We start from the raw sequence: 25,866 nt of genomic DNA, 5'->3' as shown, positions 1-25,866 counted from the left end.
TGAGATAACATAAAGTGTAGGTCAGGTGATAGTTAGGTACTGAAGTAACAAAGAGTGTAGGTCAGGTGATGGTTAAGTACTGAGGTAACATAAAGTGTAGGTCAGGTGATAGTTAGGTGCTGAGGTAACAAAGAGTGTAGGTCAGGTGATGGTTAAGTACTGAGGTAACATAAAGTGTAGGTCAGGTGATAGTTAGGTGCTGAGGTAACAAAGAGTGTAGGTCAGGTGATAGTTAGGTGCTGAGGTAACAAAGAGTGTAGGTCAGGTGATGGTTAGGTACTGATGTAACAAGGAATGTAGGTCAGGTGATGGTTAGGTACTGATGTAATAAGGAATATAGGTCAGGTGATGGTTAGGCACTGATGTAACAATGGTTATAAAATATGTTGTAAAACTTCAATTTAAACTAATTTAGCTTAAATAGTTGATACCATGTTTACATTTGTTTTTCATTTTTTTTCATGATTTTAACCTGCTTCTTCAATTTTACCTACGAAACTGGAATGTTTAAAAAAAACTTCCAATGATTTATATTAAAAAGTAGCCCTACTTTGAGTGCAATCCAGCATTTGTTCAAGTTCTACCTGGTAAATTGGAAAATTTGTATTTTGAGATAGTGGTAAGTCAAAACTGAAATGTCTTCGACTTGGTTACTCAACCTCTGCAAACACGCTACATTTTAGGCCTTCTCATTTGTGGATTAAGTAGACTGAAGATGGTTCCTTTTCAGAACTTCATGCGTACTTATTGTTCATTTTGTATTATTGTTTCTATAGAAGAACGTGCAAATAATTATTTTATGGAAGAATAGAAGATTTTATGGAATAGAAGATTGGATCAGTTCAATGCTGCCTTGTTGGCATGCTGCCATAAAGAGGATTGTGTCAAAAATCATTTTTTATGCTTCATCATTTGCTTGTATTTACCACACAAAAAAACAACTCAACCTCCATAATTGTCTCATCAAATACTTCATAGCAACAGGCATGTCAGTCCATCATTTTTAGCTTCTACATTTTGAAATTGTTAGCAATCATTAGCCTTGTATCAACCTTCTTTGAGGTAAAGAAGCCTTGAGATCTGATTGTTTGTATGTATTGTAGTCCACAAAATGAATATGAAATGTTTTTTAATATTATAAATAGTCAGGTTGCACTTTGATATCTCTGACACCAATTTTGTTAGGAAACGTTGCCAAAGAAATTTGATTGAAAAAATATTGGTATAGGATCTCCAGAAAAATCCATATAAAGAGGCAGATCAGAAAGGAATATCTATACACAGCAAAATATCTACATATTAGTAAAATAATACATCTGCAAGCAAGTTGGGTGTCATCTACAGATAGGTTCGATGTTACAGTCAAGCCAAATACAGTACATGTCATGTGTAAACAAATTTGATGTCATCTGCAAACAAAATTAATTGATTTGAATGTATGGCATGCCGAAGGACTACAGTCTAGTAGTTTACGCAAGCCTAGCAGTATCTATAGAGGCCAAATAAAGACAGGTTACACCAAAAATAGCCACTGCAAATTCCTTGGGTATTTATATACAAAAGGCTGTTTTTTCACTGAACTTATGAACTCTGAACTGGACCCGCTTATAGGTTCTGCTCCTTTTCTTCTGCTTTCTCTTGCTCTGTATTCTCTTCCAACTTTCTGTAAAAGTAAATTGAAACAATTGACCCACAATTAGCTTCTCTCACCATTAACAAATGTCCTACTGTGAAAATATATATTTATTATATTAAAATAAATGTTTTTCCGCTTACAATTTATCAAGCTCAAGTAAAAGAAGCCACGCTTTTGTGATTATGAGGCACTACAAGGATCTGATAAACATCAAATGGCAGGAAAAAACCACAAACATAGAAATTTTAAAATGGACAGGCCCATCATCTGAGATGTCTGAAATGGTTGGGCCGTGTAAACAGAATGGAACCAGGTCACCTTCCATGTCAACTATTATACTCTCAACTATGTGATGGTAAATAAAATCAAGGAAGGCATAGACTCTGCTATAAAGATGTAGCTCCCCTAACAGGAATTTAAAATGGAGGCAGATCAATACAAACTCACGGTAGACGACTGCTTGTAATCAGGCTGATTAGAGATCTGCTATCATATGTACGCCACAACCATAGACAGTCTTATTCACCTCAACTGACACACAGACTGACACACAGACTGACAGACAGACTGGCTGACTGACTGACTGACTGACTGACTGACTGACTGACTGACTGATTGACTCACTGATTGACTGACTGATTGACTGACAGAGAGACGCAGCAAAGACTTTGACATAGCAGAAAACATGGTGTTTGTCAAGGTACGATTGTCATTTACATAAAAACAAAGTATAGTAAAAACCTGTGCTTGACCTACTCAGGAAAGATATTGGCTTCTTCAATGGTGTCAGGGAGGTCATGACCTGTTGTCTCTGGCAGTGCTATAGATAGAAGACCTCCAGAAATGGTCAAAATACCAAATATGATTGGAGGAAGTATAAGCTTGTACTTGGCTGGCACAAGTTTTCCCTGCAAAGATTTGTACCCACAGATTATTTGCTATCAATATATATAGGTCAAACTGGTGGCAACAAACATGGCTGAATTTTTAGCTACACAATATTTTTATGTTAATTCAAATCTCCTATGTTGAAATATGTTTATCATATTATATACTAAAAATTCTACTGTCATACAGCCCACGACCAAAGTGATATTGGAAAAAAGACCAATATTAGAAGTAAAATGCACTGATATTAATAGGTCAAACTGGTGCTAATAATAGGTCAAACTGGTGCTCATGATAAAATAAACTGATGCCCATAAACTTGGCTAGATTTTTAGCTACGCTATGTTTTTATGTTATTTCAAATCTATGTTGAAATATGCTTATCATATTTTATAATACTTTAGGAACTTACTCTAGTGTTAGCATATAACTTACTATATCAACAGCTACTTTCTGCAACAGCGGTTACTTACTATGTCAGCGATGACTGGTGCAAATATTGAACCAATCCGAGCAAAGGTTGAACTCCCACCCATCAAAGATGTCCGTAACACAGTTGGAAATATCTCAGCACACCAGAAGTAAATGACGCCAAATCCTATTGTCACACCAAGCTTTCCAATGAAATTTAGAGCAACAAAATATGTGTTTCTTTGATCCTCTGTGACTAAAAGGCACAAGTTACAAGTCAGTCATAAATTCAAAACCAAATCATTTAGTTTGAGATGCAAGATTCTTTAGATGTTATCTCAGTCCACACAATGTTCGCAACAAATAATTTTTTGTTGTTGTATCTCTATTACTATTGTATTTTTATTATTAAATTTTAATTATTACATCTTTATTATTACATCTTTATTATCATATTTTTGTTGTCATTATTATTATATATTGATTTAGATTTTGATTCTAAAAACTCTCATTATCCAATACATTCAAAGTTGAAGAGAAAATGGTGAAAATGTGAAAATATTTAAATTCATCACCATTCAAACCAAATGGTTTAAGTTTCACGACTCAAACAAGCTCCATAGACAAGTTTCATAGACTTAAGATCTGTGTTGAAACATGAATCTGATGTGAAGTATTGTTTGCATAAAAGAGGACAGATTCAAATCTTTCAATTTTTTTTAACATGCTGATGAGTGCTCACCAGACAGCTAGCTATAAAATTGTTGGGTGAGCAGCTTTGCATCTACCTAATGATGTGCCACACTATGGCAGTTTTAAACGGCTCAAGAAATAACATCACCTCAATATCTATCGGTGACAGTTCTATACACAATCTGTTTATCTAACAATGTTGTCTACACTTCGCTTGTGTATTTGAAGCAATGAGAAGCTTGAGAAATTGACACATTTTAAAAAGCCTGAGCGAAATACATGTAACTTTTAAGGCAGGCTGAATACATACAAACATATAATTGACCAAACTGTGACATTATTTAACCAATTATTCATCAAGCCCAATATACACCTGCTCACTGACAAACTGGGTTTGTCTAACTTTTCAATAGCTGTTCAGCGAGTGTATAGCAACGCTTCATAAACTTAGAGCCTACCATTGTCGATATACAAGATTGGGATGGAGCAGATACAGCCCAGTCCACCGACTATCATAGCCACAACATGCATAATCTTCCGACCAGTAATATAGCAGAGAAAACATATTAGGTAGCCGAGAAGTTCAGCGACAGCTGACAGCGTGAGGTTGACGTACAGTGACCCTGGCATGTTTCCGCTGTTGAGGGAAAGTCCGTAGTAGGTCATTGAGATGACAAACCTGCAGCAAAATATTATATTAGTGATAAAACAGAGATTCACGTATGTCTCGTCATTTCTCATTATGGAAATTTAGTTGAGTCATTTTACTCACCAGTTGAAAAATATTATAAGAGTTCTGATTAGAAGCTTTGGAGCTCGTAAGAGAGCTTTAGGGCTCTCAGCCTTCTTTGGTCCTTCCAGCATGCTGAGAACTCCATGCTGAAGCGTTTTTCCTGCAATAAGTAATGAGAGAGTTTGTAACCTCGCAATTTGTAGAGCATTATTTCAGACAAGCCCTCATGTAGTCAATAAACCAAAGAGAAATTAAGTCCTAATGTAATGTAGTCATAATTTTGTGCCTTGCTGATTTTCATAGTCAATTGCTCATAACTTATTTGTGACCTATTTATTGAACTTCTGTCTATGTTGTTTGTAGGAATATTTGATAAAAAGGTGCGAATTTCGCTCATACCACTACTACTACTACTATCACTGCTACTACTACTGCAAATACTTCTACTATTACCACTACTAATACTGTTACTATTGTTACTACTGCTACTACTACTACTACTACTAATACTACTATCACTACTAATACTGTTTACTACTGCTACTACTGTTACTAATACTACTACTGATATTACTATCATTGCTACTATTGCTGTTACTGTTGCTACTATTACTACTTCTGTTACTTGTACAACTACTACCGCTGTTTTCTATACTACTACTAAAACTAGAACTGCTATGGCAACTATTACTACAACTATAGGTGCTACTACTATGTACTAACACTACTATTATAACAGGTACTATTACCACTACCTCTGCTATATACTAATATTCCATTACTACTGTACTCTACAGCAACTCCTAGCTCTACCCAGTTTCTCTTACTTTTTACCCTGTGGATTTGTTTGACAATACGGAAAATTTTAAACTACTTGTAAATGGAAAATATTTATAGTCTTCTGGGAATTAGATAAACCATTGATGATTAACTAAGTATCATATATGTCACAGTAGATCAGCCTTCATATCTGACATAATTTCCTATGTAAATCTAGTAATTTTGACGTGGTCAGGAAACATACAAAAGACAGCAGAAACGATAAACATGATAAACATTAATTGTTAAAAAAAGTATTAAGTTGTTAGCTTATGATTCTTTAAATCTTTAAAGACTTCTGGCTAAAGCTACACCACAGCCCCAAGGCTACAATAACAGGGCTCTAGTAACGAGGCTGGGGAACCAAGGCTATAGTGCCATCATTGATGGAAAATAGCAGACGTAACCTTAATACAATTTTAATACAATAGGGGAATCGAGTTTCTTTTTTCTAATCTGCCAAATGTCACATTTTCATTGTCAGTGGCACTTGAAACTTGATTCTTACATTTAGGGTCAATTTACAATTTTATAAAGCTTTCACTAGGCTTACTTCTGCTATAATTTATAAAGTTTACGTTCAGAGCTGCTAATGTGCTATCATACAGTAACTATATTGTCATAGCAACCACTTTATAAGTAGCTATATAAAAATGGTCAGATTGTGGTGGGTGAATAGCTAACATGGTGAACGTGCATACGCTCTATGCTTAGGCTTCTCTCCCGATGTGGCATTTTATCGCCAATATGGCAGTGATTTGACTACCAATTTATATAAAATGCACCAACGTATTTACTATTATATTTATAATTATGTTTACATAATATTGTTAAGGCAGAGACCCGTGACCAGGGCCATGGCGATCAACCTCCTGGTTACCACGGTCACCGAACCAAGCCTGCTGGTCACAGGGAAAGGCTCGGTCACCGTTAAGGGCGCTCGGACTGTTGTAATATTCCTTATTACTGTGTCTATGATCACATGGGCAGCTTATGTTTACACCCAGTACGTGTTACCACTAAGTGCGCTCATTTTCTTTGCCTTAGTCAGTTTATGGTGTACACTTGTTAACGAATAAACCTTATTCATATTCATCTGTATAACACAGCAACTCTTACAACACAGATGACTGAAAAAACTGATTAGAAGACCAAATATGAAATCAAGAGAAGGGGCGGAGCCTAAAAAAGAAGCATATATAACGAGAAAGATTTGATCATTTTGACAGAGGTGTATGCGCACACTCTCTGCATGTACTGTCTTGTGGAGAGTAAAGAGTTTCCGTTACAGACCCATAAACTATCATATGTATTCTTACGTTTTTATTTATGTTGTGAAACAAGGTTAATAGGTATTTCAGCAGTGATTGCAGACCAACCCAGGCTAGACACTTTTGTTCTATATATGTCAGAAAAAAAGCACAGAAACTTGCCATTACATTAAAAAGATATGAATTGTCAGCATTCAGAACAGTTCATGTCTAATTATTCTGGACAAAGTTTTATGAATTTTAAAGACAAACATCTTAGAACATGTCAATCCTTACAGATTACCGTTCTAAATCAATGCTCCATGTCCTCGTAATCCTCATATACAATATCTACTGCTTGCAATTGGCCTACGATGATCTTACAGCCTGCGTTGCAATTTCTCAGGGCTATCAAGTTTTTTATTTCAGTCTAAATTTGAAGGCATATTTTCATTTTATAACTACGAGCGTCATACATTGTAAGCCGAGTTCATAAAACTGCGATGAAACTGTCAAGTAATATGCTATTAATATGCAAGTTTATGAGTTATAATAAAGTAATGACTATCTACATTATATATATATATATATATATATATATATATATATATATATATATATGACTATCTACATGTATATTATATTTATACTAAACTATATTACATTGTTTCATATTATTTCTAATTGTACTAATCATATTATATTATTTTATATTGTAATATATTATAACATATTTACCAGGCTCGTATTCCCTAGGGCGGCGGGCCGTTTGAGCTGCCCCAATCTTTTAGGAACTTTCCGCGGCTAAGTACAGTCAAACTCGGATAACTCGCCCTCGGATAAAATGTAACATTTCATCTCAACACAAGGTTAACTCGAACGGATTTGTTTGGTTTGTTCCCACGCAATGATAAATCGCTTCAGATAACTCGACCTCAACATCATTTATTCGAAAAGTTATTTGCCCAACAGCTATGGGCATGGTTTTTATCGCTGTAGAATATCACTTTACTCCAAGCCATAGAGACAAACATCAACTTTTAGTAGTTCTTAGGCGTCATTATTATCATCGTCAATGGCAAAATATTCTTGTTAACGACTTTTATAAAGGTTTGCAAAAGATCAAGTTTTACCAAATATCCGCTTGGCCATGTCCCATCGAAAGCGTGGAAACCTCCGTATGAACTTAAATAAAATCGGCAAAATTGATCTTTGTTAAAACGCTCAGAAGAAAAATATGCTTTTTTCTGAGCGTTTTAACTGCGGTCAAGTTTTGCCTATTTTAATTTAAAAACGTCTCGTCAGTCACATCACCGAAAACAAAACAAATCTCAAAAAATAGAAAAATGTTGATACTTTCCGATAAATTTTTTTTAAACTTCACATGAGAGACCCGGCTGAGGCCCTACATGAGAGAAACCTGTTAGGGGCTTACACCGCCCCCTCCACACCCCCCAGGTGTTCATAACTAGTCGCCTAAAATTAGCCGCCCCAACTTGCAACCAGCGAATACCCGCCTGATATTTACCATTAACTCTAGCAGCATTCTGGAGAATCTCCTCCGCTTCATAAATTCTCCCCTTTGTTAGTAGCCATCGTGCTGACTCTGGCAGCAACCTGGCAAACAAGCAGCATTCCTTGAGATTGTATAGGGCCTACATTATGCATTACGCACAAACCTTACATTCGCAATAGTTCAGTAAAGATGAAAATGTAAAATGGAACTCCACCAAATAGTGCTTGAAAAGACAGTCATCAAAATGCTTTCCCATCCTGAGAAAAGTACAAGTCCCACATCCTACCAATAGTAAGCGATGAATAGAATAACTGGCAGAGTGATAACCAGTTGAATGTACATCCAGCGTTTAATGGCGTAGCCCAAGCCTATGAGTATGAGGAAGCCGATTGCCCAGAATATCTCGATGACTATGCCAGCAATGATCCGATAGTTGGGTCCTATCAGCTCCATCCCTGCAAAAATTGCCACGACATGTATGAAATCAGGCTATGCGTGAATGCTATAATGCATTTAATAGAACTAAGTGGTTACAGGTGTAGGTCTGGGTCCGCGAAGGTCTAAATGGTTGTAGCTTCAAATTTAGGATTTACCCGTAAGGGCTTCAAGTGGTGGTAAATTGAGCTATCACTAGATACAGCAACATAATCTAGGTCAAATTTTATGTTACGTAAGGAGTTACAGGGAACAACAATTGACAAACAAAGCATTAGATTCATCTCTAAGTAGATTGCTACATGGAAAGAAAGGTGAAACCACCTAGAGATCAATGTAATGAACTATGTTATGTAGAACTTAAAGCCACCTAGAGATCAGTGTAATAAACTATGTTATGTAGAACTTAAAACCACATAGAGATCAATGTAATGAACTATGTTATGTAGAACTTGAAACCACCCAGAGATCAGTGTAATGAACTATGTTATGTAGAACTTAAAACCATCTAGAGATCAATGTAATGAACTATGTGATGTAGAACTTGAAACCACCCAGAGATCAGTGTAATGAACTATGTTATGTAGAACTTGAAACCACTCAGAGATCAATGTAATAAACTATGTTATGTAGAACTTGAAACCACCCAGAGATCAGTGTAATAAACTATGTTATGTAGAACTTAAAACCACCTAGAGATCAATGTAATGAACTATTTGATGTAGAACTTGAAACCACCCAGAGATCAATGTAATGAACTATGTTATGTAGAACTTGAAACCACCCAGAGATCAGTGTAATGAACTATCTTATGTAGAACTTAAAACCATCTAGAGATCAATGTAATGAACTATGTGATGTAGAACTTGAAACCACCCAGAGAGAAGTGTAATGAACTATCTTATGTAGAACTTAAAACTATCTAGAGATCAATGTAATGAACTATGTGATGTAGAACTTGAAACCACCCAGAGAGAAGTGTAATGTTATGTTAGGGCAATGGCCCCTATTACTACTAAATCCACTATAACTCTATTAGTACTGCAACTACTATCACTGGTATCACTACCGCTCTAGTAGTACTAGCACTGATATTACTAGTGTTACTAGTTCTCTAGTGGTAGCAACACTATCCTTCTTAGTATCGCTATTATTGTACTGTTACAATCTACTGTTACTACTCACCCAAAACAAAGCCTGTCAGAAATGTCTGCATGTTGAATATCCCTATAAGGAATCTAAATATGGTGAATGTGTAGAACTCTGGAGCAAAAGTCATCACTATTCCTGACAGCAGCTGCCCTAATATACCGATCAGAAGGGTCTTCCTACGCCCTAACCTGTCAAAATAGGAAAGTTTATAAGATTACAGCATAAGTTCTACTCTTTAAATGAGTTTTTAAAAATGGTATATGGATGCAACCAATTTTTAAAAATGGATGCAATAGAATCACTAAAAAGATTGGGAATCCTAACAATAGTCATTTGTGGCTAAACTAAATCAGTGATCCTATTCTCTCAGAGGTAAATATTGACATAGAGTTAAAGACATAGACATAGAGATTCATGCAAATATTTGAATTGTTTTCATATAAAAGTATACAGATGGTGACAAACAGCTCACTGAAAATTGTGAGCTATGGTATTAAACATATCAGTATGATGATTACTTACAAGTCAGATAAAATCCCGCATACAATACTTCCGACCAAATTGCCAAACATGAACATGGAAGATGAGAGGGTTGCTAGCAGCTTTTTGTCGCAAACGAGATCCCACTACAAAAAATAAAGGGTTGCATTCCATCCTTATTAGTTTGGCATTCAAACATTGTAAAAGATTTCTAGAGATCTGACAACTCAGATTTGTACTAATGTTTGGCATTTCTATACAGCTATCAACTTAGCCAACCTTCTATTAACGGTATAAATTTAAAGTACATTGATATAACTTTCCAATATCTTATACTTTAATAGCATAAGCCTATATAATAATATATAAACCTTAATAACATATATAATAATATATAAACAATAGTAATATATATAGTAGCATAAAAACAATAATAACATACATAATACATAAAAGTTGGCATGTATAACATTTATACACATTTCGTGGAACTGCTGTGGTACAAATACAGACGGAAATTTCAAACACACAAAATTTTAAACTCAAATACCATTAAATATGCAAAACTGTGAGCTAGTATAATCATATTAACTTAGAGGTCTCCGTGTACTTGTCTAAAAACCTTTCAATACAATCAACCTTGACCTTCAAAAGATTTTATAGCGCCTTACAGAAGTAATAATAGAGTTCACTAGCTGTTCATCATCATAGACCCAACTTTGGCAGCTTGCAGTATTATTGCTTGACTTTCCATTCTGCTCATCATAGACCTTGAGACTGCATGAGTCATAATTGCCATCTGAGTCTTTTGGCACATATAAGTCTATGAGTCTTGCATGCTCAGAGGACTGGCTTTTCCAGCTGTCAGTGCCATTGAAAACAGTTGAACTCAAGCTGCACCTAAAATATCATAAGATCACTCTATGTTTAATAGTACAACAAGAGAACACAACTCACAGCAAAAACATTCCAATAACGTTCAGCAGTGTAAACTTTTTAGCAAGTAGAACTTTTGAAGTTGCTGTAAGAGCGAACAATATAGGTTATTCCGTCTCAAAGAACAGAAAATTCTCAAACTAACTTTTTCCACTTTTAAAACCATACAATCCAAACATATATTCCATTCAAGGTCACTTAATACTATCTAAAGAACATTGATAGCAGCCAAAAGGGGCAACTCCAGATTCACCTAAAATATTAAGTCAAATTTCGAAGTTATCATAAGATCACTCTAGATATTTTTAGTAGTAGTGCAAAAGAAAACAACTTGGAAATCATCTGAATCCAAATAGAAGGACCTGGATAGCTCTGATTTACCCTACAAATGTATATTTAATTAGAATAATACAGTGTACGGGAACATTTTATTATTGTCAAAGTTTCCAATAACTGTTGGAAAACGTCGCAAGTAGGTTGGTATGTAATAAAGTAGGAAGTGAATAGAATACTCTGAATTAATTTTTGATTAAAAATTTTGGAATTTTACTTTATGTTATAGTAGCTATATGAATGAACAACATTAGCCTTAGGATCACATTGTTCCCTTATCTGAAAACCGTCAACTCTTAAGGAGCACTCCACTATTTTTCCTTCAATTCATCAACAGACAAACTCATTAATAAAAATAGACTTGAATATATCTTTAAAGAACATTTTAGCTCCAAGAACTTTATGAGCTGCCTTTTTAGACGCTATATAACGTTACCTCCTCCAGCCTTATATGATGTTAGCCTAAAACACTAGATGACATTGGCTTATCGGACACAAGACAGTCTAGCTCTGCTATAAATACAGTGATGTACAGATATGTAGAGTGTTAATATAAGAGAACACAACTCGGAATAATCTCTCGCAAAGAAGAAGAAGAACCATTCAATCAGTGTCCAGCAGTCTAGAGTATTTAGCAAACAGAATTGTTGAGGTTCCTGGAAGATACAATGTAACTCGTCTCAAAGAAGAAAAACTCTCAAATTAATTGTTTCCACTCTTAAACTGTACAATCAGAATATACATGAAGTACATTCAAGTTCACTTGATGCTGTTTAAAAAACAGGGATGTTTCAGTCAAAAGGGAGCTGAAATATTCCAGATTCACTTAAAATATACTTCACAATTCTAAGTTAATTCATATAAAAATCTACTTCATGTGTTGGATTAAATATTCCCATATGAATACATTAGAATTCATTTAATTCGTTCCACAGGACCCATGACACGCTTTAATAAATGCTTCAGGTGATTCTACTATATTTAAACAAATGAAATGTAAAAATAATTATCAACAACTAAAAGGAATAAAACATATTTTATGTTTTATAGTAAACTATTGGAAGAATAACCATTAACAAAATGTTCCTGTTGTTACATAACTTTAGGAACACGCAAGCGAAAGCCACAGTACATTTAGGTTTAGCAGTACATTGAATATAAAAGGTGGTGATGGCGACGAGTGGTTTAACTTCTTTCTATTTGAATTACCAGTAGGTTAAATTCTAGTTAACTTACCTTATGTATGCTTTATTACTTTTTATATTTTTTCAAGTGTTTCTATGCTGAACTTTGATCAATCTTTTTGACTTTCATAAAAACACAATGTTCTAAGGGGCTTCAACTGTCATATGCTGAAAATGACCTTGAGTTCGATATATTTGCTAAAATTATTCATCATATTTTATAAAACTTGTATGTTGAGTCGATCATACATATTATATACATACAGTATATATATATACATATATATATATACGCAAATATATATATATATATACGCAAATATATATATATATATATATATATACGCAAATATATATATATACGCAAATATATATATATACGCAAATATATATATATATATACGCAAATATATATATATATATGCAAATATATATATATATATATGCAAATATTCCCACGACCAAACAGAGCAAAGCGATTGGTTGGGAGATTTATGATAAATGCACATGTGCACACAACTCCCGAAAATTATTCATCAACAATGAGACGAACCCTTGAATCAAAATTTCATCAACAAATTTAACCATCGTTTTGTAGAGTCATTAAAGTATAATAACGATACAAAACACATTTTAAGGTAAGTTTTAAGATAATAACGACGGTTTACAAAGACTTTGTAACATATTTAAATGGGTTTGTATGTGTTTTGTATCGTTATTATACTTTAATGACTCTACAAAACGATGGTTAAATTTGTTGATGAAATTTTGATTCAAGGGTTCGTCTCATTGTTGATGAATAATTTTCGGGAGTTGTGTGCACATGTGCATTTATCATAAATCTCCCAACCAATCGCTTTGCTCTGTTTGGTCGTGGGAATATGTTACAAAGTCTTTGTAAACCGTCGTTATTATCTTAAAACTTACCTATCTAATCGGATTATACACAAATAGACAGATTTATTTGGACGAAAATCGTTGTGAAAACTTGTCAAGCCTCACTTTTATAAAATTTAAGACCGGAAATTGAAACGCCGAGCGACAAATAATAGAACGATTAAATCGTGCGCATTTCACGAAAAAATAACGTGCATTTTTCACCAGTCTATAGCATTGTCAAAGGTTTTGGTGATTAACGTAGGAGTACTGAAACCGTTTCATTTTTGCCGATTTCAAATTAACTGACATTTAGACGCATTTGAGTACTTGGGTATTCTAACTGATGTCCAACGCAGTGTAAGTAAAGGATATGACGATGATATTTTTTTCTAACGATTTTTATGAGATTACGATATTTAATTATAAGTTTGGATATTCTTCTTGATATTGTTAGCTATGACAGTTTGAAATGTAAACAAAATTGCGCATTGGTTTTCTATTATTACTGTATTACTATATTAATAATATTGGTTATTCTAATAATATCAGTGCATTTTACTTCTAATATTGCATTTCTCCTATTGCAGGGGAAGAGATATAAACATATAATCTTTTCCTTTCATTATTGCTGTTTGTCATGACCAAACACTTTTTTAAATAGATTTTCTAAAAATCTATATAATAAATATCACTTTTTGATATTGTTAGCTATGAAGTTTTGAAATGTAAACAAAATTGTGTATTGGTTTTATATTATTACTATATTAATAATCTTGGTTATTCCAATAATATCAGTGCATTCTACTTCTAATATTGGCCAACATTGCATTTCTTCTATTGCAGGGGAAAGATATAAACATATAATCTTTTCTTTCATTATTGCTGTTTGTTGTATATAATAACACTCACACTCAGTACATTACAGCTACCATTGCAGTTATCCTATTGCACTGCAGTGTCATTTGACTGCTAATATTGCATTTCTCAACCATCAGTACCCTTTCTTTTTTCCAATATCACTTTGGTCGTGGGCTGTATGACAGTGGAATTTCTAGATATATATATATACGCAAATATATATATATATATATACGCAAGTATATATATATATATATACGCAAATATATATATATATATACGCAAATATATATATATATATATACGCAAATATATATATATGTAATATATATTTACGTAAATATATGTATGTATGTCTGTACGTATGCATATATATATAGCAGTACCTAAATAAACAGCTGAGACCTTTGAGGCGAGGGCTTAAACATCGAGTTTTTTAGTAAGAGACCTAAATTGGAGTAAACAATACTACCACATAGGTTGACAAGGTGAGTAAACATATAGGCCCTCTATAGAGTCTTAGTTCCAATCTTTGTTTGCCTTTATTAACGATTTTTTTCCATTTCTCATTATAATTTTATTTGTTTCCACTTGGTTCTCTGCATTTGTTTTTTGTTCTGACACAGTTTTTACAAGTTTTATGGTGAGGTTCACCAAAATAATATAATACATATGTATATATATGACATCTATTCAAGGCTACTCGTTTATAAATAATTGTATCAGCTAAAAGTGAATGCTCCAGATTTTTATTCATTTTTGTAAGAACACTGAATTGCTGAAAGCAAAAACATTCAATTAAAGGCTGTGCAAATAGTTAATACGCATAATTACATAATAATAATTACATAATACCATTAATACAGTGGACACATGCCACTAGCTGTTAAAAATCAGCGTGAAACCATAGAAAATCCTGTTAATAAAAGTACTTATGCGGTTTGTATTGTCTTTGCTAATCCTAACTGAACTAGGGATGAGACAGTGAAAAGTTTCTATGTTCAAAATTGTCAGCTGGCAGATAACGAAAAAAAAAACCAAAGTAAAATTTAACAAAACTGTGCTCAAAAAATAGCGAAAATGTGGATACTTAAAAATAAGTATGATGAAGAAATCACAAAAACTAATTTGTACTCATTTTATTCATTTATTCGTTTACCATAGACAGTTCTACCATAGACAGTTCTACCATAGACAGTTCTACCATAGACAGTTCTACTATAGACAGTTCTACCATAGACAGTTCTACCATAGACAGTTCTACCATAGACAGTTCTACCATAGACAGTTCTACCATAGACAGTTCTACCATAGACAGTTCTACCATAGACAGTTCTACCATAGACAGTTCTACCATAGACAGTTCTACCATAGACAGTTCTACCTGCTCAACGGATGGATGGGCCCAACAGAGACATCTAATCAAGCTGACTATGGTCTATTTATGACTTTCAAGAACTAGTTCATGACCTCTGACTTCTGACAGTGTGTAGGCTTAACTAGGTTCAGATATTCGAGACAGACAGGAGATAACACAAAACAGCCATAGTCGAAGTTCTAGTTCTAACAAAACTAGAAGTTCACTTGAGTTTTGAGACTTGCTGGTACATAAACGTAGGTGCGTGACTCCAAGCTTTGTAGCACGTAGGCCTATAGCATCTCACGTATAAGCGGCTAGGTTGTAACCTTACCTTGACACGTGTTAGTAACAAGTGTCTTCCCTAGTAATATAAAACAGATCTACAATGGCTAGTTAATTATCACTAGCTGACCTTGGTGATCACGCATATGACTGCGTGACATCGCTGGTGGCGCCTTGCTGCTGCAATACATTATTCCTGAACTAAATACAGATAGCAGAGCTTGTGATTTATAATAACGTTATAAAACTGTCAAGTTCACTAGTTAGCTAAATTAGAAAGGCTGCGACTTTTTATTGAGGAAAGACAAATTGGATGAAAGGACAATGGGCTTGCATTACAGGAGGGTCAAAAATCGGATCACTCGGTACATAAAGTTCCCATCATGTTGAAATACTTAGTCATTAAGATAAAAGTGATGAAGAGATGAAGAGATGATCACAAATACTTCAGGCGTCAACTTATACATAACCTTGCACAAAATGTTAGTAGATTTTATCAGAAATTATTGCTATTTTTATCTCTTGCCACTGCTTTTGATGTTTGAGGTGATCTGACTGCTGGTATGTTTATAAATTAAAAATCGACTCAACTTGATCGCGGTTAAAACGCTCAGATTGTGTGAAAGTGATGCGTGGTTATGACATCTATAGTTGCAAAGAGACCGACAGCATAGAGGTGGGCAATGCTGCAGCATGTAAGCAATAACCGGTATCAACTATTGCAACAGTCGGTGAAATCAATTTGTGCGTTTTTTTAGCGTTTGTATTGCAATTAAATGAAGTTTTGTTGATTTTAATCTTGAAACATCTTGGCAGTCAGATCACTTTAAATATCGAAAACAATCGTAAATGATAGAAAAATATTGACACTGTCTAATAAAATCTATTAAAATTTCAGGCAAGCTTATCTTAGATGAAGGTAAAATACTCATGGGCTGTTTGTTTTTTTTCCTGTAAAGGTGAAATACTGGACACAACTGGAACTGAAATAACTACGGTGTGGGAGAGAAACAGAGGAAGTGCTACGTGTGGCACTTCAAATCTCAAAGCAAGGGTAAACCATATCTATGAACACCTCGGAGAGGAAAATAGAAACCTCAAGAAATTAAAAGATACATACATGTGCAAGGAGTTGAGTTAAGGAAAGCACATTAAAGCAAAATGGCAAAAAACTGCGTGAGAGAAAGTAAGATGAAATAGCGAAGCAATGGTTAGGTTGAATTTGGAGCTGGTAGTAGCTGAAGAGAGGAGTAAAATGTCAAATAGGATTATTGGTGGGAGTTCATAGCCTGTCACTCCATAGCAACTACAGCAGCAAGCACGTACAGCATGTAGCAGCGTACTTAAAGCAGTACGCTGAACTGGTCAATGTTTTTGCTTGAATTATTTTAGTGCTTGTTTAAATATCGAGCAGAGAGAGTGAGTAACACTGGAGAGTTTGTATGTTGAGATCATTGTAAGTAGAGGTTTGACTGTACTAAAATACGAGGTGTGACTGCATCTAAAAGCTGAGACAGCGTCTAATTACAGACCACAAAACACTCTCAACCCTCAAACACAGACTTCTGTGTATACATATGTTATACTGCTATGACTTGTTTTGGATCTTTGCTAAATGTAACCGGACACACTCAGCTCATTACTGAATATTATATTACGTGAATATGTATGTAATACACTGTAAACTGTCATAAACTTAAAATGGTTGTTATATAATCATAGTGATGTGCGCTTAACAATCTAGAATCATGATACAGTACAGTTAGTCGCAGACTTGCGACGCATTTTATTCCGATCAGTCATAAGACGAATTAGACGCAAGTGGATTCTCTATATTCTGTCAATTCTGATCTAACTTAAATGAATTTAGCTTACCAAACACATACTTGAAGGAAGTTTTAGTATGTATTTTAGTTAACCTCACACTTTGAACAAAATTTTTATCATTTATTTGTTTGCGAATCCGTTTTTACAGTAACAGATAATGCTGAACTCGCCAAGCCGAGCAACGTATATCTTTTAATAGCGAATATAATCAGTACACAAATCGCTAAATTTTAATTTTGAGATAAATTACTGTCGATATCGTGTGGCAGAAAAATCTGCCCTAACAAAAAATAACGAAAAAGCTTAATGAAAATAACGAAGAACGGCTTTTGCTATGCTTCGCACTAAGCTGCCTGACCTTCTCACAGACCTGGTCATAAATTCGGGTGGACATATGTCATTTAGGTCGTAAGTCAATGACTTACTGTATTGTGACTCCAGGAGGAAGAATGAGTGGGGGGGGTGATGAATAAGACAAAATGGGAGACAAAAAGAGATGGTGATAAAGAGAGCGGAAATTGGAAAAAAACATGGAAAATTAGCTTTAAAAAAATTGAAGACTTAATTGGCATCAAACTATTTCCACTTTTTCTTCTCTTTCCTAACTCTTAGTTTAATGTATTCATTATCTGAAACAGATATCTCCATTAACAAATCCTACTATGTCATTCTGTCTGTCTGTTAATCTGCAAAAATGCTATGAGTTTCTATATTTTCTGACCAATTTCATCAAAACCACATGCACTATGCTTTATGCCTTCTGCCTGGGTCGCTCCTAGCTCCTCCTAAATTGCTAAAAGTGTTTGGCTTGAAAGTTATATCTGAGAACCAGCTTCTTAAACACGCACCTAGAGCTATCTGAGTAAAAATACTACGAGTATATAGTTATAATGATAACAGTAAGAATAAGAATAAAGAGTCAATAGAAAAATGTTTCACCATTTCAACGTTGAACGTTCAATGTTTCGATAGTTTTTAAGAGGCATCAGTTTCAGCCAACCAACTGCTCTACTGAGAGGCTGAGATCTACATATATTTCTAGCAGTAGGTAATAATGAGCATACATGCATTTTGTACCCAAATTCTCTTCAACAGCTGCTCTAAAAGGCTGCCGCTATGTTTGCATTGAGTGCGAATGATGCTGACTTGGAGTTGTGTGCACATTGAGTTACCATGTGATGTTTCAGTGAATATTTGCATGATGAGGATTAACGCTGGCGCATTGTTAAAAACAATAAGGAACTCTAAATCAGGGTCATAGTCGCGCACTCCTGTCTCGCATCAGTGACAAGTGTAGTTTCCATCTTCCGTCAACATGAAACATTCGATAAAAACTTGTGAGTAAGAGAACTCGGTTCACTTGCGGGTTTTTGTTGTTTCCACCTTGTAAATGACTTGCAGATGATGTTAACTTGTCGATCAACCACAGCATAGAAACATTGTGTGTATACTAATATTAAAATTTACCAAGTCGCATACATGTATGTGGTTGAAGTTGAACTCAGTCATTGCATGTTACCACTAGACTAGATGCTGGATCTTCATAGATGAAACCTTCATCTATGAAGGTTCAGCTCAATAAAAACAACGCGATGAATGACAGTCATCTTTTGAAAATTAATATCTAGTTTTTCCTCTAATGAAAGCCATGCCAGTCCACCCATCTGTGCCATGATTAAAAGTTGAAAAAAAAGATTACAGCATGCAGGAGTTGTACCCACAACATTCGTCTTCACCAGCACACCACCCCCTGCCCCAATCATTCACCTTCCAGGTGTTTAGAATTATAGAGCATGTAATTGCTCTCTGTGCTTTGTAGGCACACTCCATGATCTCTTACATCACTTGAGACTTCCAGGCATAATCTTCTTTCAATAAAGTGCCAAATAACAAAATTAAATATTGAAATAATAAAATTAATATACATAGTTTTGATATTCTGTTCTGTTTCAATTCTCCTAACTAGCATTTAGTGTATATAATAGCGCTGTTGCTGCTATGTTAAATCAAAGTTGAAAAACCTTGAACAGAAAAAATTCAAAGACAATTTGTCGCAGCAATAGAACCAAATACCTAAAGCTTCTGAGCACATTGCGGCAGTTTGCAAAGATTTGGGAAAATTTAATTTTTGGGAAATTTTCATTCCTTGACTGCCAGTATTCTTTACTCGAGCATTGACTGGATGAGTATAGAAGTTATCTTCCTCTGCTTTTCTACATATTTTCTCTAACTAGACATCAGCCTGTCAGTCTTTGCTGGGCATCGTTGACAATTGGAGTAGCCAGTTCAGAAGCAATAATTTTGTAGGTTTTATTGCAATATTATTATTCGCTGTCTCCTAGTGTCTGGGTCAATCAAAGGATCCCTAGAGTTCACTAAAGGTCATTACGACATTGCATACATTAATATATATATATAGATACACCATAGAACCATTATTTGAACGCCATGGCACTCAATTTTCAACCCTTCCCTTAGAGTGGCGCTTTATTAGAGGTGGCATTTAAATACAGAGTGATGTTGTATTTTCCAAATGCCTTGTCAGAGTGTTGAGAAGATAAATTTAACACCTTCATGAGGAATCAAATGTCACCTATATTTTGCACTTTCCTTCAGGTGGTGTGACATTAACCCATTTGGATGCATGGAATTTGCAAACTCACCTCCAACTCATCATAGATCTTTAAATAAAGACGCATGATCAATGCCTCTGCCAGTTGATATATATTGCTTGCCATTAACCTATGATGATCTTATAGCCTGCGTTCCAGTCTGTTAGAGCTTTCAAGTTTTTTAGTTAATTTTAAACTTGAAGGTATGGTTTCATTTTATAATTATATTTAACAATGTTGCATAAAAACATATTGCACTCATCAATATGTTTGCTACAGTTTGCAGCCAAACCTGGCTTTTTATGTGCTATAGAAGAGGAGTTACGCACAGCGATTCATTATAAACGGAGTTCAGATTACCGCAATCATGCTATCAAATAATATGATATAAATATGTTAATTTATAAGCTTTATAATAATAGTAATCTATTAAATGCTGTAAATATATATTCTAAACAACTTGGGTTGAAAAATGCAGTGCCATGGCATTCAAATAAAAGTTTTACGGTATCTATATATATAAAATACATCTATGTATATAATATACCATAAAATCTGTATTTGAATACCACCTTTAATTATACGCCACTTCCATTTGAACCCTACTTCTATTTGACTGATACTATTTGACATTCTTGTTCTTCACAGATTCATAGTAGCAAATGATCAGTAGAAAAGTGTCTACAAAAATCGTACTAGTATTAACTCAATTACATCAATAATAAATTTTTCTTTGTTTTTGTTTGTTACGAAGTCCGTTTTTCAACTCCAAGCCCTAAAGGTTTTTTGTTACAAACTTTGATTGCAGCATCATAGAAATAATTAGTTGCTGTATCAAGCTAATAGTAGTTCCTTTTTTAAAGTGGTCTTCATACTTCAATGTTTGTAGGGAAAGGTTTTTGCATTTACGATTGAATCCGTGCTACTACGTATTTTGAGGCTATTTTGATTACGGGCGGTTTCTCTTTAGTTTCGCTAAAGGTTTCTATTTACAATGGCATCGCGTAAAGGTTTTACTTTACTAAAAAAGTTGTTTGGACACAAGTATTGACTAGCTTAACTGTGCAGATGATGGGTTGAGGTCCGAAAACATTGTGGATGATATTGAATAACCAGAAGAGTGTGAACAGCAGCAAATATTTTAAAAATGTTAATATTTGTTTTAAAATGTTAATATCTGTTGCTGTTTGTAATATAATTACGGTTTGTTTATGTCACTTGCTCATAAATATATATTTGTAGAATTTGATATATTATCATTATATAACTTATGAATTTGCAGATTTATAGCATATTATTTAATAGCATAATTGCGGTTGTCTAAACTTGGCTTACACTGGATCGACTCAAATAACTCCTTTTCTAATTTACATAAAAGCCAGTTTTGGCTGCAAACTGTAGCAACCATCAATGATTGCAATGATCTTTTATGCAAAATTCTTAAATACAGTTATAAAACAAAAATATGCCTTCAAGGTTAGAATAAAATTTTAAAAAGTTGAAAGCTTCAACAAATTAACGCATTCTACAAAATCATCTCAAGTTAATTGCCAGCAATAAACATCAACTGGTAGATATATTACTCAGCTTCCTTCTTGTGTATTTATGTAGAGATCTAGTCTAAGTTAGAGGTAGGTTAGTAGATTTATTGCATCCAAAAAGGTTAATGTCGCTCATCCGAAGGAGAGTGCAAAATATAGGTGCCATTCGCTTTACCTGTAAAAGAGTTAAATCTATCTTCCCAAAATTCTGACGAACTATTTGAAAAATACAACACCACCCTCTATTTGAACACCACCTCTAATAAAATTCCATTTTAAGAGAAGAGTGGAAAAATAAAGCGCCATGGCATCCAATAAGAGGTTCAACGGTATTCGTCTCTGTATATTTAGCTCAGATCTCAGTTTTTTGTAGAAACCCTGTGATTACATGAGAGCTGAAGCTAAGCAAGAAAAGCTGTCCTCAACTATGAAATCATCAGCAGCTGTAACATGACATTGTTACTTAATAGAATTTCGATACTGCTTCTTCTTGATTGGTCGGTTAAAGTTACAAGATGGCCATATTAGCCATGATTGCGACACACCCAGTCTTTTTATATCATGGTCTGTCAATAGACATTCCTGATGTCTATATCATCTATAATCTAACCCGGCAAAGTAACCTTATGTCACTTTTCATCTTCAATTGAAAGCATGCCTTCTACGCAGGGGTTCAGAACCCATTTGCACATGTGATAATCAATAGCAGGCAGTTTAAAAAGTTCAGCTTGAGAAGGTATTGCTTGTCAAAGCAGAAAGACTTTTGCGGTCAAACTCGAAATGAAAAAAGCTTTCCTGATTCCATCAGCTGAATATCTATCAAACTTGAGTGAATCTTTTGAAAATGCCTGTAACTGACCGATGGGAATTCTCATCAGTTTTATAGTTTGGTTGTTGTTGACACATGGTTGACGTCAAGAAAGCTCTGTTATGTTATTTTACAGAGAATCTTTTGGTAAAATCTTCCTATAATATATAGGTAAGAAAAAAATGTACAACTCAACTTTTAAGAAAGATTAGAAATAGCTATGAAATCAACTTCAACAGGTAAAGCAGTATGTTTGTATCTTTGTTGATTAATCTATCAAAATACAATTGTTATTGTTATTGTTACAACTACAAATGCTGACTAAATCATGTCTTAGTCTGGTTGTCTTTTTGATACCTTACAATCAGGAAAATGTCTTGCCTAATCAAAAACTGGTTAAAACCACAAATAGAGAAACCAGTTGTAGATGTTCATAATTAGCTAGTGATATTCAGGCTTCAAATTTAACTAACACCGATGCACCAGAAAGTCATGATACAATAAGCTACACATAAGATTTCAAGGAGACGTGAAAGGGCCTGGTGCCTCCCCACTCTCATCCAGTAAAGCATGACAGTTAGACTAGGTGGAAACGCTAAATAAATCTAAAACCAAGGAAGACATGTAGGCTATCAATGCAACAGGAAAGCACCATTCATTTGACTAAACGTAAAACTAAATTTCAAGATGGCATGAGAGGGCATGGTGTCTCCTTACTCTGACCTAGTAAAGCATATAATCTAAGTTTAAACATTAAATGCTAACACAAGGTATTTATAAATCGTAAACAAAGGAAAACTTTAATATTTAAGGATTTGGTATATAATATATAAGAAAACTTTAATATTTAAGGATTTGGTATATAATAGAAAGAAAATGTTACAATGTTTAGGAAGATGTCAATAACTACTGAAATAAACGGTGTATCAGCTTTCTTTTATGATGCTGTTTTGGAGAGAAAACAGTTCTCTGAAACCTTCTAATTTATCCTGCGCATTCTAAATTTTGTGTCTATAATTGCTAAGAAAGATTTTGTATGCTTTAGGTTTAACAGTTACAAAAAAATAAATATAACAAAAAATTTTGATAAAAAAGAATTGAGTCAAAAATATCCTTGATAGATAGTCCACAAAACTTACCTGTGCTCGAGTATGCATACTCTGTACACACTATATTATATAGTGTGTACACACTATATAATATAGTGTGTATCTCCTGTGTTTCTAAATCTAAGGGTAGACCAAGAACAACACACTAACCATTCACCGTGAATATTCTGATCAGGAGGCTGAATTTTACTGCTCAGCCTATTTCTGGCAGCAATACTCAGGCTGGAATAGTTGCCGGCAAGACTTACCTGTGCCTGGGTGTGTAGATCGTAAAGACAGAGGACAGAGCATGAAAAGCTGCAGTAATTCCAACACAACATATGAGTAAATACTTTATCTTCTGATAACGTCCAAACTCTCCGATCTCTGTTAAAACCTCATCAAATTTCATGTCGAAGTATTCAAAGAAACTTGACAGCTATCTTCCTACTGCTGCCAGTGATGCAAATCCAACTGAGAGTGACATATTCACCGCAATGAATTAAAGCCAGACGATGTTAAGTAAAGTTACTTGCGGTGGTTGCAACATGACACCCTCGATAGGATAGTATAAGAGTGTAAGCTAAGGCCATGAGAGATCATCAATATTTTCTCGCAGCAGCGTTACGTTACGAGGAGGAACAGCCGTGGTGACAATGATTAGATATGTCAGAATCATTGCGGTAGTGACAAGTCTGCCCCTATCTCAACCACAACCCTGTCACTTATAAGATCTGACTGCTGTTTTGGTAGGTCTACAGACACGAGCTGATTACAAGGCTTTACATGATTACATGCTTTTCAGAGTTCAGTCATGTAAAAAGAAAAAGCTTGCTTTTCAGGGTAGCCGCAAAGTTGAAAAGCATTTCCTGAAGGAGGGCTATGTTTATTGAAACGAGGTCGTGACATACAACTTGCAACCAAGTAATTAATCAGCTATCGTCTCCCCTCTTGGCCGTTAAATTGTAAGGTACCACATTGAGCAATTCTTACAAATAGTGTTTTCATGATATGATACCATGGCAGTTACCGAATCCTTTTTGATAAACTTCCTAAAAGCTCAATGTGTAATTATTCCTTTAAAGATGCACTTACAAAAGTTTGTAGTAGATTCTATCAGAAAGTGCAGGTATTTTTCTATCATTGACGATTGTTTTTGATGTCTGAGGTGATCCGATTGCCAGAATGTTTAGAAATTGAAATTGACAAAACTTGATCGGGTTAAAATGCTCAGCTTAGCACATTTATTACAAACATACACAAACGTATGCTTGTGGTTCTCGTATCTTAGATATGAGAATCACAAACATGTTTTAAGCAGACGTCGACATATTGCTGACATTGAGAGAAAATTAAGGTACGAAGTTCATACTCTCTGGCATTAAAACAAAACTATATTGCTCTGAATTCACCATAAAACATTGGCTACTGTACCTCTGGACTCACATGAGTGCACGCATGGATGCGCGTGTGTGTGCGTGTGTGCGTGCGTGCGTGTGTGTGCGTGTGTGTGTGTGTGTGCGCAATCTCACGTATTCATGCGCTCTTGTGTTCATGTACTTTGTATTCCGGTATTATGCGTCTTGCAATTAGGATATATTCATTCATGTGTTTAAATATTCATATAATCAAAGAATGTTTAGTATTCATGTACATATGTATTTATATAATCATGTATTCATGTACATATGTTTTTATATAATCACGTATTCATGTACATATGTATTTATATAATCACGTATTCATGTACATATGTATTTATATAATCACGTATTCATGTACATATGTATTTATATAATCACGTATTCATGTACATATGTATTTATATAATCACGTATTCATGTACATATGTATTTATATGATCATGTATTCATAGTACAGGGTCTAGAACTCATACACTCATACAGCCTACATATGTACTCATGTACTCATATAATCCTGTATTGGTGTATATTGGTGACATATACATGTAATCATGTAATTTATGTATATTTGCTTCTTTAGCATGACATATATTTGCGAAATTCATATTAAAAATTTATGGGAAAGTTCCTATTTAAAGACGTACATGTCAAAAACGAAAGTAAAACTTTATACAACATAACGTTACATATACAATAATATGTCATGTAGGCCTATCACTGC

The 25,866-nt window shown here is 34.4% G+C and overlaps 1 protein-coding gene across 1 annotated transcript; it reads right to left on the bottom strand.

Annotated features, from left to right (window-relative positions):
- Window positions 1–1,088: 1,088 nt before the first annotated feature.
- Window positions 1,089–24,169, bottom strand: LOC137386812 (organic cation transporter protein-like). Its single transcript, XM_068072964.1, has 11 exons — window positions 23,991–24,169; window positions 10,685–10,913; window positions 10,056–10,159; window positions 9,567–9,721; window positions 8,233–8,401; window positions 7,959–8,047; window positions 4,401–4,521; window positions 4,087–4,307; window positions 2,998–3,191; window positions 2,393–2,544; window positions 1,089–1,663 (listed from the first exon to the last, which is right to left on the bottom strand). Exons 1-11 carry the CDS (start codon window positions 24,131–24,133, stop codon window positions 1,606–1,608), a joined length of 1,635 nt encoding a protein of 544 aa, XP_067929065.1. The 5' UTR covers window positions 24,134–24,169; the 3' UTR covers window positions 1,089–1,605.
- Between the last annotated feature and the right edge of the window lie 1,697 nt (window positions 24,170–25,866).

The sequence above is a fragment of the Watersipora subatra genome, chromosome 2 (genome assembly GCF_963576615.1).
Source record: "Watersipora subatra chromosome 2, tzWatSuba1.1, whole genome shotgun sequence".
Classification (NCBI taxonomy): domain Eukaryota; kingdom Metazoa; phylum Bryozoa; class Gymnolaemata; order Cheilostomatida; family Watersiporidae; genus Watersipora; species Watersipora subatra.
Note: the sequence above shows the minus strand (reverse complement) of the source record. Positions and strands in the feature narration are given on the sequence as shown.